Consider the following 13,260-nt stretch of genomic DNA (forward strand, 5'->3'; position numbering starts at 1 on the left):
GGGCTGCACATGGTATTGTGAAGTCATTTTTTTCCATAATTATCTTCGTCCCCCCCCCCCCCTCCCGCACACACACACACACACACACACACACACACACACACACACTAAAATTATTCAATGGTCTGGAGTGATTAGAGGTACGGACCCGGCTAGAATCTATGTCGGTCAAAAGTTTAAATTCGTTGTATAATTAAATAGAATTTGTATTGTGCTGCAGTCTATCCGTACGGGAGTGCCGTAGTCCTAGACTATTCAATGGGGACTGCCCGGCCGTACGGGATTCATAAATAAACCAGTTATTAAGATCAATTATTTTTTATATTCACGCCGGAGCTGACAAATAATTTCATGTGTCTACGAGTTTCAATTGATTATCAAACAAAATAGCTTCTTTTGGTTGACTTTCAATCATACCGCGCGTACAGCTAATATATAATCTTGTTTGTAAAAGGATTTGTTCAAAAAATAAAAATGCAACAAATGGAAAAAAAAGGCGTTGCTGTTTTCAGAATTAAGGTGAACACAAGCTTGATCCTTTAAGTTATTTTATTATTAAATGCTTATTGACAACGTCCTTAAAATATCTCAATAAAGATTTATAACAATATTCTGTTGCCTTTATTCATGCTCATAATAATTCCTAGAACTAATGCATAAATAATGCCAAATCATGTAAAATACAACATTCCTTCGTCAGGCATTCGTACATTAGGCCCGCAAGTAGTGGGTTGAATGTTATTTCTAACTTGGCAAGTAAACGTAGTCATAAGCTTTTAAAGTTTGTACGTACTTGATGAAAAACTAATTTTTAGACAAATATAATATTTCATTAAGCTTCCCTTTGCTTTAATTAGTGATTTTATATTATCAGGGCTAGATAATACGGCAGTCGTGAAATTTATAGTTTAGCACGGGCGCGTTCACAATTAGTTGGCAGTTTGAATATTTCTTCTGCAGTGTTGTCAATTTAGAGGATAAACTAATTACGCAATTTTCCTGTACAGCAACGGTTGCCTATTTTTTACTGAATAGAAAGAAAATTCATTAAAAAAGCATTCATAACATTTGCATACTTGTTGCATTCTTTTCGTAGGATTGTTAAACGCTACCCATGGACGATGTTCCACGTTTATGAATTGGTTGGGTATAGAAACATTTACCCGACTTTATTTAGATGAAATCCAACGTTTTATATGACGGTGCTACTAAGTTATATCAACACAACAACATAGCATCGTGAACAAAGCAAAAACATATATAAACCAAACGTAACGGTACTAACAAATTAACCAATGTTAATCAAGTTTCTAAAATGCATAGCTTTCAAGAATATCGTTAAGCTGAATGAATAATCGCAATGCTTCATATGGATGGACAGGAATTGGAACACCAGGTTTATAATGTTGAAAATCTCTTTAAATTCTTTGCTGCAAGTTTCTTTTTCTTTTCCATACAACTGAATGCACAGGTTTACATCTTCAGGATTCACACATGTCTTAAAGTCGTACCCATTTGTCAGTTCAGGAACAAAATACATGACATCTGGTCTTCCCGAAGGTAGTTCAGCGTGCCGTTTCTGGCACCGGATACTGTGAGAATTCCAATTATGAACAATTCTATTCAAAGCCGTTGGTAAAGCATCCATGAAACAAAATCTCTGTCTTTGACAAAATTGATTCACCAATAAATTCCAAGCTTCCGAAGTGTCCCCCACCATGCTTTCATCTCTGGTTTGCCGTGCTCTTTCCAGAAATAAAACTCTTAATGCCGGCCATACTGTACATCGAATTATATCTAAAGAGTGGTTGTAGAAAACTCAGCTTGCTGTTCTCTGTTTCGTTATCTCCCCTTAAAATTCGCGGAGCAAGTTTAAAATGTTTTAAACAGTCTAGGTATTTTGCGACAATTGCTGGATTGTAATTGCTAGATGCTACTTCAAGCCACATTATCCTGCGACTGTAACCGTCGATGCATCCATGGATACAGAAACCAAACGGCTTTAGCTTATCATACCCGTCAACATGCCACAAATAATTAGGCCCCTTGACCGTATATATCCTTCGTTGTAACCTATGTGCGTTTCATTCTTACTATATTTATTGCATCGTGCACCGACGAGTAATGAGTAGGGCGTATCTGAAGAATTAAACTTCGAAAGATACGCTTTAAATGACGAACACTTATTTTAATGTTGTGGTGGCAGAACAAAATCAGGACTATTTCCATGTATTTTAGTTCTTCCATAAGTATATTTTAATTAGTTCATTTCTGGTTAGACCATTTCCAGAATGTGGAATATTTGACGGAACTACGTCCTGTACGCATAAATATGTAGATGTATACAGCAACAGCTTGATAAATATAGCATTTGCCATGCTTTTAGGTAAGCAGCATCACATTTTAACATCTTCACATTTTAAACATCTTGAGCGTACCTAGAAACTGCATACAAGTAACCATGATCCAACACTTGAGTAAGGTAATTATACAGTAAATTTTATTAATTTCGTTCAGTCACTGGCCGAGGCCCATTTTCCAGAATTTTACCAGCCGATGATAAATAAACTACAAACAGAAGTACCAGAGTCACATTAAAATGAAAAGATAAAAGTGTTGCTTCTTCAGAAGCAAGCTGATCACGAAGCTCGATCTAGCAAATTTGTTGTTTGTTCGCTATCTTTCGGACATTTTCCAAATTTCATTTTCCTCACTCATTTCAAATGCATAAACTGAAAACTATATTTTAATTAAGCTACACTAACTTACAACCACCTTCACAATATAAATGAAAACTCACGTCCTACGTCTTGAGTGTCGATGATCAAAATGGCCGATTGCCGCGAAAGACAGTAGCTCAAAACAAATAAATAATAACTAGTAAGTAATAACAAAAAAACTCGTAACAAGTAACAAAAAATGTCACTCCAGGGCTTCCGTAGTTATCTGATAATTTATGATCTACGAGTGACCTTTGGTGTGTATTCAGCGTTGCAACCCTTAGTTGTTGATGTTACCCAAAATAGCACCGCGTCCCACTGGTCTCAAAGTTCAGATGTTTTGATGCCGATGTGTCGTGGATAGTTCACTCTTGCACTTACCATGTGGCTCAAATATTTGAGTCGTGCTCTGTTAAAAGAGGGTTTCATGCATGTGCGTAAAGTGTCGTCTTAGATTAACCTGTGCAGTCTGCACAAGCTAATCAGGGACGACACTTTCCGCTATTATGCTTATTTTCCGTTGAAAGAAAGTCTTGTCATAGCAAAAATTAAGTTAGGCAGAAAGAGTCGTCCCTGATTAGCCTTTACCGACTGCACAGGCTAATCTGGGACGACACTTTACGCACATGCATTAAAACCCCTTTTCACAGAGCGCGGCTCATTTAGTTTCGATGTGCCGGACTATTGCCCTGATAATGAGTAAACAAGCCGTTCTAAGGCAAAACCTATCACTTGTATGTGTTCATGTTATTATTGACTCTTTTCCGAAGCGATGTGTTGATGAATACTACTAATTAAGTTGCTCTGACAACAACATGAATTAGCCCCATTCATCTAACTAGTCTGTCACTTATACATGTTTTTGTAATGGAACGTATGATATAATTGGCCAGCCTCATGCGAAATTGGATGTTTTGTCATACGCGGCCAGCGTAGCTTCAGACCAACACATTGCGTATTTCCGTGTGCCCGCGCGTTTTTTAAACAAAATTTTGTGTACGTTTTTCTTTTCAGTGTGCGTCCGCAAGATCTTTTTCAGAATACGTATGCTTGTTTGCTTGATCTTTCGTTCTTTTCTGTGCGTTTCCGCACGTTATTTATGTTTATTAACGTACGTAATTGTTTATGGTGTACTTAATAAACTACACGTATGGTTATAAGTTTATTATACATCCATAATTAATATATAACCAGGCAACTATATAGTGCGCGTGCATGTGGTGAGCGCTAGCAATAGACTGAGTAAACTGCGGAGGCATGTATGTATATACTAACAGAGTGGCACGGCGTATGACTCATGCATTCAATTTAAGGCCTAATGATGTTACATCTCTTTTACAAAAGATAGACATGATCTTTAATGAACTAGTAATTTATAAAAGTCATTATTATTTGCTTAAGCATATGCACATAATAAGCAGTATAAATGATCTCAAGTTGCCTTCATGAAATCATGCAAATGATAAATAAAATACGCATGTGTAATGTCAAAAGTCTGCACGTAATTACAGCACACTATTTACAAAGTTAAGCACATAGTCTTTTAACCGCTCAGGTGGCTTAACTTGTCGACCTGATCTAGTTGTTGTTATTAGTGGTTCACTAGCAAATTGTTTTTTGTTTCTCTGGGCCCTTATCATTCGGAACTTCAATGGGAGGTAATTCTGGTGCATCAAAGAATTGTTCATTTTCACGATTTTCCTCCCTTGGAGGGAAGAGTTCTGGTGTCTTTCTCAAATGTTTGCGATTTCTATTGATGACGCCGACGCCAGATTCTGTTTTTACATCATACGAACGAATTTGGGGGTTTGCCTCAATTGTTCCCCTTTCCCATGTTGTGTTCCGTTCCGTTGGTTGAATGCGAACGGTGTCACCGACGTGTAATGGCTTTATGTCACGTGCATTGCGGTTGTAGTAATGCGCTTGGCGCTCTTTACTTTCCTTGAGCTTTCGTTGTACGTCATTGGGTACTGCAGGCTGAAGCTTCGAAGACTTGATGTATGGCGTACGATTTGGGTCGAAAGTCAACAAGACCTACTAGGTGAAAAGAGAAATGTACGTCAACGTACAAAAATTGTACGTCGACGTACAAATATGAAATACACTTCGACGTAGATATTTGTACGTCGCCGTACAATTTTTCTGAGCATCCAATCAAAACACTCGTCTCTTGAACCGCTTTTCCTTCAGATTTATTCATAATAAATGTTCAAAATCTCTTTTTAAATTGAGGAAAAAAATAACATTAAACTTGAAACAGAAAATAATTAAAAATAAGTATCTACTTGACGGTATTTATTCTAAAATCGTTTTATGTAATGAATATTATCTATTAACTGCTGAGACCGGTCTAGTCCATTTCCGGTTTCTGAAAAATATGGCGGACGTCGAAGGTTTTCGAAAAGAAGCAACTCGCATTGTTCACTCTTTATGTAGAAGTTTAATGGCGCAAGATACAGATGCAAATTTTTGTGAAGCTAGTCTTAACACTTTGACAGCGTTAAGCCGGAATGCACGACGTATGTGTACCCGTTTTCCCATTTTTGAACGGTTGTGTGAGAATCTCGACTCGTTGATGTCAACAATTGAAGATCAAAAGAGGTTAGTACTTTCCCTGACCATTTAAATAATTTTCGATCCCATTACTTGCGGACCATTTGTTTATATTGGCCGACTTACAGTATAAACTGTTCAGTTTAGAAATTTCACCTCCCCGCCCTAACCTGGTGACACACTGGCACTGGCAAATAACAATGAGACACAATCAAGGCCATTGACTGAACACAGGACAGGCACACTGCTATATACCTATATAAAGCCTATCTATCTATACATACTTTCTAACTCCCCCTTTCGGGTATTATTTACAGGCGATATTATTGCCTATAAAACACTTGTCCAGACTTGATAAGCCAATAATGATTGCCCACCTCTGGACATTGACGAGAAACGTATTGAAATTTTCGCAGGTGGTGCTCTTGATATTACTATAATTTGATTTGTGTTATAACTTTTGTTCATTTAATCTTCAGAACGCTGCAGCCTCTCGTTGGTTTCTTCGCCGCAAAACAGACTACAACCCGAGGCAGACAACTTTACGTCATTAGTCGAGAGCAGCTGGAGTATCTAGTTGAAGCGGGCTTCAAACGACGAGCTATTGCTAGTCTGCTTCATGTGTCAGATTCGGTTATTAAGCGCCGCCTCAGGTATGCTATCCAGTCAATTGAATAACAGTGTGTATACAGGGTGTCCCAAAAAACAAAGCCACTGTAAAATGTTTATTTTTTCTTAACTAAAATAGGCACAGGTATGCCCTTTTAACACATTATTATTGAATTTCAAATGGGTATTGGTTTGTTACCTTAAGTGGCAATTTGTAGATAGTGATTTCATTTTTTGTAAAATGAGTCATTTAGTACTTCTTTCACAAATTAAAATCAATCTAAAATTCATGAACAACAGACATTCCCAAAAGTGCTTTTAATCCACAGGACATTTCTATGTCTGGTTAACGTTTCGGGCCTATCCTTGACAGTTTGAATGACATAGGCGACCACGTTGTCAGGGCCCTCGTTTTGCACTTTTTATAACCGAATATCGGCAGCTTCCCCCATGAAAAACATACTTTTTCAGCTAAAAATAATTATTTTTATTTTTTTACTTTTATATCTATGTTGCCAGCTGGTATCATGCTGCTAACCTTTGTTTAAATGTATATTTATGTAAATCACATTATTATATAGCCATTTTAGTGTTTAATGGTTGGTGAAAAGATCTTCTAAAATTCCCCTTTCGCCCAAAACTATGCGAAATTCCCCATCATGAGGGATGTGGGTGGCTTCCCCTGGCGGCAAGAGAGGGCCCTGGCAGTCAATGTGATTAAAATCATATCCTTAAAACCGATGACGCGCTGAACTAGTCCATCTCTGCCAATCAGTGCCTTTGTTAATGAATCCTGTGTAAATGATTTGAATCTACCAGTATTTTTTTACGTGGAAAAAAACTTTTAATTTTCAGACTAACGTGCTTATCTAACCGAAGTGAATATGAAACATGTTACATGTATTTAAATGATTATATCGATTCGGTAAATCTGATTGTTTAAAATAGAAACAATCTCAACTCCAGATCTGGACTAAGGGAAGATCGAGTACTACAGTCAGATTGCACTGCAATGGGAGCCACACCACATCTTGATTGCTGCAAAGGCACAAACATACCTGAAAAAACATATTTTCTCCCTTCTCAGTGAGATATATATTTTTCATATCCCCTCAAAATAAACAAATATTCTCTATTATGTATTTTCAGGACATATGGTATAAGCATCAGAGGAAGGTACTCGATCATCTCCAACGAGGAACTTGACAATCTGGTCCGAGAGATAACAAATGGCAATCAGACACTTGGGCAACGAATGATTCAGGGACAACATCAGAGTCTAGGACATCGGGTTCAAAGACAACGTGTTGCTGACAGTCTGATCCGGGTCGACGAAGCAGCCGTAGCCATGCGATGGTGTAACTCGATTCGACGAAGGGTGTACAATTTTGCTGGTCCAAACTCATTGTGGCACATAGATGGAAACCACAAATTGATAAGGTACAAAATTACTTAGTCTGCTAGGTCAAATGATAGAAAAACCTTGTAAAGATTACAGTTGCCGCTTTTTTGTTTTAATCTTCATTATCTTTTGTCAAAATATTTATCTTAATGATATTGTCAATTTCAATCTGAGTCATGTGGGGTCAATAACTATGTCAGTTGGTCAAATAATGGAAAAAACATTTTAATCACTCAAGAGGCCACAATTTTGCTTCAATCTCCATCACAGTTGGTTGTTACAATTTTTATTTTTATTTATTTGGTCAAGTTTGAATTTGGGTCATGTTGGACCAAACACTAGTTCACTAGGTCCAAGGATTGAAAAGCTTGTAAACCCTCACATTTCTATGCCAAAACAATCATTCCTATGGCATAGCATTTTACAAATACAGTCTTGTTTAAGCTTTTCTATTTTGTACTGCAGTAGTTAACTTTGTACATTAAGCCAGAGTGCATTTTAAATGTTGTCTAAAACATATTTCGTGCAATTTTGGTGTTGTTTGTAGATTTAGGGGGGGGGGGGATTTAAATATTGCTTTATTTGCCCATAATATGCATGACATTGCTCAAAATTCAAATTTTTCTAATTTCAGCTATTTTTAGAATGTTGTGGAAACTGTGTATCAGTTTTCTAAAATGTCTGCCCAAAATTTTATAAGATTAAAAATTTAAATTGGGGTGACAGTAAGATAAGAAGGTTTATTGGGCAGATTTGTATTTTGTGATTAATTTGGGCCCAAATTATTTGTTTTGACTGGTTACCCCCTCCACTTGAGGCCATATATACTCACACCAAATTAAACAAAATACTTTGCTGTTTTAGTACATGTGCATTGTAATATCTATACAAGTATGTACAATTTTTATACCTTTTTTTCAGATGGGGTTTTGTCATACACGGAGGCATCGATGGCTTCTCGCGGATGTGTGTTTTCCTCCAAGCTGCGAACAAACTTACTGCTGGAAAACTGAGTTATCATATGTACATGCAACTAAACTATTTACAAAATAAAATTGGTCACGGTCTGTTAGTCAAATTTAATATTTTTCAGACAATATTAAACCGAAAATGTAATGACTGGGTGCTTTATTCAACAAGACTGCATTTGTTAAATGCAAAGTCACAGCAATGAGTGTTTTGGCATTGAACTGTGAGTGTTTACAAGCCCTTTCTATCATTTGACTTAGTGACCTAGTTTTTGACCCCATATAACCCAGAATCAAACTTGACCTTGAGATCATCGAGATGAACATTTTGATACATGGATGAATTCCATTCAGAACTGTGGAATGATAACCACATATCGCCTTCCCCTAAATAATAAGACACCCCCCTCCCCCCTATACGAAAAAGAGGAGGCCGAATGAGTCTCCCGTTAAAATACAAAACCTAGCTTGTGACATATTGCTCGGACCCTTTCAGCAATATTTAATTTGCCCACTACAATACAATATTTAATCAGAATCTCTTTTCAAAATTTCATCTGCACCATCTTTATAATTATCTAGCCTTTTGTTTAAAAACTTGGCATTTTGATTCCGCTCGCTGTGTATGAGGATAATGACCCCTGTTGGGTATCTTATATAACCGCTTTTGACTGTCAGACTCCTTATGTGGTGCCAAGTTCTAGTACACTACGGTTATCTCATGGTATACATATAAAATTACATATGTGTTCAATTCCAAAAGGTCATGCCCCTTACCCGAATGCCGGACAAAAAACCTTCTGGACAAAAACCATCACATCAGTTGTATAGGGGCCGGACAAAAACCCTCCCAAGAAAAAATTGCACACAGCTAAATACACACAACACAATGGGTACCGGTAAATCTTTTAGGATTAATGCATGCACACTGTTTGAAACAATTACACTTGTCTGTGTTTAATTGACTTCGCGGGAGGGCTTTTGTCCGCCCCGTTTTTTCATGGGAGGGTTTTTGTCCTACCCAGTTTTTTCATGGGAGGGTTTTTGTCCGCCCCCTATGAAAATAAAGGGAGGGTTTTTGTCCGTTAGGGTTTTTGACCGTATTCTTCCTTACCCAACTGGATCTATGTGACAGCTATATAAAACTGCTAAATGATGCATGAATGCATGAAAATGTTACTTTTTAATTTAAAAACAAGAAACTGCAAAAAATTGAGTCCACATATTTTATGAACTTATGCCAACTTTTCGATCGTCACAAAAAATGTACACTTCACCAATGAAATATTAAAATGTACACTTCACCAAGGAATTATTTGCATATTTGATTTAAACTATTTCACTATTCACTAATAATATTTCAATTTAAATTACATTGGTGAAGTGTAATTTTTTGGTACACATCATAAGATTGACACCCGTAAATTCATCAATTATGTGGTCTTAATTTGTTGCAGTTTCTTATGTTTCAATACAAAAGTAAGATTTTCATGCATTCATCAGTCTTCAAAATTTGCTTTGAAAAGATACATGCCAGTTGGGCCAGTTACTTAAAGAATTTTCACATGCTCAACATATTTTTTATAAGCACAAACTTGTTATGCCCCTGGATTAAATGATCCGGTGTATATTGCTTTTGGCCTGTCTGTCTGTGTGTCTGTGGAAAACTGTAACCTTAGGTTGCAATATTGAAGATAGCAACTTGATATTCGGCATGCATGTGTATCTCATGGACCGGCACATTTCGAGTGGTGAAAGATCTAGGTCATCCGTCAAGGTAAAAGACAAAAATTCTCAGGAAAACTGTAACATTGGTTAAACTTTTGCAATACCTTTTGCAAAATTGAAGATAGCAACTTCTTAGCAAATCAATTTCTTGGAAGTGCTTTACCAGGCTTAACCCCATCAACATACCTTAGAAACTGCATAGCCTATATGACATTTGTTGACATTAACGAAAACGGAAGCGTATTACTTGAATGAAATAATTGATTCAAACAGCATCAACTCGATTAATTTCTAGAGAAAACGTCAATAACATCCGAATGTGACTGACAGGCATCAGTGAACAATAATGATGACGTGCGCAAGAATATGCATGTTGGTAAACAAATAGAATTTCATTGTTTCACAACTTCCAGCAAGTTCGTTCACAAAATTGATAAATAATTATGCAAATAGAAAGAAAAACTTACAATTTTTTTACTAACTATCAATTGGCTTCAGTAATTTAAGTGCCTAGCGGATGACAAAAGTGAATTTTTGTATGTGTCCGACCGTAATTTTACTTGCTACAGGTGATCGGGCGTGTTCTAATTTAGCAGACTGATTCGTGCATCTTGTATACATCATTTAGCAGCTAAATATAGCTGTACAGTTATATATTACTGTCAATTAAATCTAGCTGATACTGATACTTGTCAAAACCAATATATGCACACCTTTTTTGTTCTGATAATGTATTGTTGTGATAGCCTTTGCAAAAAATAATAAAACAATTATAAAATTATTACAAAGTATGATCATTATGCAACGTCCGTCATGATAGAAGGTCCCTATTACACATCTGACTTTACAGTACTCGAGTATACGATTTCGGATAGGGAATTTTTGGACGAAGGGGAATTTCGTTAAATATAGCATTATTTCAATTGAAACCCACTATGACATTACCGATAAGTAAAGGAGCCCGATATATAGAATAATTGCTCATGTTCTCTTTGACTGACATTAGTTTATTGGACTATAATTGTTAGCAAACAGTTGTTTTTTCAGAACCTATTTATATTATGGAGACCGCCATTTGTTTACAATTCCGCAGTGAATGTTTAACAAACGGATAAGATGTAATGCGTCTTCTGATTGGCTAACACTCAAGGGTCGGTAAAAATTGTACGTCGACGTACAATTTTGTACGTTGACGTACAAAATAATGTACGTCGAGGTACATTTCTCTTTTCACCTAGTAGGTCTTATTGACTTTTGACCCACATGGTACGTCATATTGATGGGTAACAGTGTTCTTGTAACTCGATTGAACAACTGTTGCGCTTGGCTATAGCGAGTAGATTGTTGCGGAGTATTCCGGAAATTTAGCAATGCTATCATAGGATCAGTGTTCGAGTGTTTCGCTTTTTTCATTATGTTCTTGGCCAGTTTTACAGCATTCTCGGCTTTTCCGTTGCTCTGGGGAAATCGAGCTGACGAGTATGAGTGAGTAATGTCCCATTCATTTTCAAAAGCTTTGAACTGCTCAGACTTGAACACTGCAGCTTGATCTGACACAAGCGTTTCCGGTATTCCGTGTGTTGCGAAGTGTTGCTTAAGCTTTCTGATGATAATTTTGGACGTGGCTTGTTCCAAATAATCGATTTAAAGACATTTCTGAAATAGTCGACTGTCACTAAGTACTCTTTGTTGTTGAATGTGAACACGTCCGTTGCTACTTTAGCCCATGGACGATCAGGTACGTCGTGGCTGATAAGCGGTTGCTTACACTGCTTCCTACCGAACGACTGGCATGTTTCACACTTGCTGACGTAATCCTTTATTTTTGACGTCATGTTCGGCCAATAAACACTGTTGCGTGCTCTTGCTAGACATCCTTCAACACCAAATACAAATACAAATCCATGTCACTTATATAGCGCAAAAATTATTATAAAAATATTCTATTGCGCTTCACAAACACTGCACATTGGTCATCCGTGAAAAAGATTGAACAAATGAGTTTTAAGTCTTGATCTAAAACAGCCCTCATTGTCAATGATTTTTAAGTGGCTTGGTAGATTGTTCCACAACTTCGGGCCAACAACAGCTAAAGATCTATCCGCCATCTTAGTTCGCCTCCTGGGAATAACAAGATTACAGTCACTTTGTGATCGAAGTCTATACCGACTGTTTGCTGGGACAAACATTTCTTGCAAGACCAGTGTGAGAATGAATATGTTCTAGCGCGTGTTTTCGCATCGATTTCGGTACCACTACGCGATCTCCTCGGAATATAATTCCATTTTCGCATGAGAGTTCATCGCGCACTGATACATACGGCTTTGCTTCTCGTGGCGTATTTGATCAATCACGATTCTTAAAGTCGGGTCTGCTAATGTTTGCTTGCTTAGATTATCTTGTTTTGATTGAGTAACAGAGTGGCACGGCGTATGACTCATGCATTCAATGTAAGGCCTATACTGTTACAGTAATGATATCGTTCTTGTATGTGTGTGTCCTTACGTTTTTCTGGTGAATACGAACGCATGTTTGAAAGTTCTTACTATATACGTTTAAGTATATTTACCGTACCCAGGGTACATGTAAGTATACTTAAGAGTACCCGGGGTACATGCAAGTAGTACCCGAGCCGACAATGACCAATCGAGCCAAAATAATGTCCAAGCTACAAGTGTCCACCAGCTATATAGCATAATCATATAAAGACAACTCTTACGGATCCAGTTTAGTGTAATAAAGTTATGTCTCAATCACTATTTCATTGTAATATGGAACACCTCCCTTCTTTTCAAATAAATGTTTTCTTGGCAACATAGTTTTCTGTATCTGTGAATAGGCGTTAATTGGCGCAGAACTGATGATTAATCTAACACACCCATGGTTAATGTTAATATCCTAATAACACCTATCAAGTTCTCTTTAAAATTGCACAGATTGTGGCGTTGTTCTAGTTGATCTTAAACATTGATGATATATCCAATTAACACTGAAGAAATACAATCCATAATGTAACTTTCTCACCGTAAAAGAAATACCTTGAAACTTGATAAATAATACCAGTTAATTTCTCCAATGTCTGAACACTTTGATACCTTCACAAAAGTAATTGCAGCTAGAGAATAGTTTGGCTTGCGTATATAAAATACATATACTAGTATATTATGAAAAGAACATGCACATACAATATTAAACATACACATTATGAAATCAAATTACAGGTATTTCACATGTCTATTCTCTGAGGCGGCTTGACTGTTCTGCCCGATCTAGTGACATG

The 13,260-nt window shown here is 36.9% G+C and overlaps 1 protein-coding gene across 1 annotated transcript; it reads left to right on the forward strand.

The window, feature by feature from the left end:
- Window positions 1-5,295: 5,295 nt before the first annotated feature.
- Window positions 5,296-7,432, forward strand: LOC127878424 (uncharacterized). The gene is made up of 3 exons (XM_052424948.1): window positions 5,296-5,321; window positions 5,753-5,926; window positions 7,032-7,432. The coding sequence occupies exons 1-3, from the start codon at window positions 5,296-5,298 to the stop codon at window positions 7,336-7,338; spliced, it is 507 nt and encodes a 168-aa protein (XP_052280908.1). The 3' UTR covers window positions 7,339-7,432.
- The last annotated feature ends 5,828 nt before the right edge of the window (window positions 7,433-13,260 follow it).

Source organism: Dreissena polymorpha, chromosome 4 (assembly GCF_020536995.1).
Source record: "Dreissena polymorpha isolate Duluth1 chromosome 4, UMN_Dpol_1.0, whole genome shotgun sequence".
In the NCBI taxonomy this organism is placed as follows: Eukaryota; Metazoa; Mollusca; class Bivalvia; order Myida; family Dreissenidae; genus Dreissena; species Dreissena polymorpha.

Bases quoted from the DNA above. Each gene is read 5' to 3' on its own strand.
- LOC127878424 (XM_052424948.1), top strand. From the start codon at position 5,296: ATGTCAACAATTGAAGATCAAAAGAG. The intron at 5,322-5,752 runs GTTAGTACTTTC...TTTAATCTTCAG, and splicing joins ACAATTGAAGATCAAAAGAG to AACGCTGCAGCCTCTCGTTG. The intron at 5,927-7,031 runs GTATGCTATCCA...ATGTATTTTCAG, and splicing joins GTTATTAAGCGCCGCCTCAG to GACATATGGTATAAGCATCA.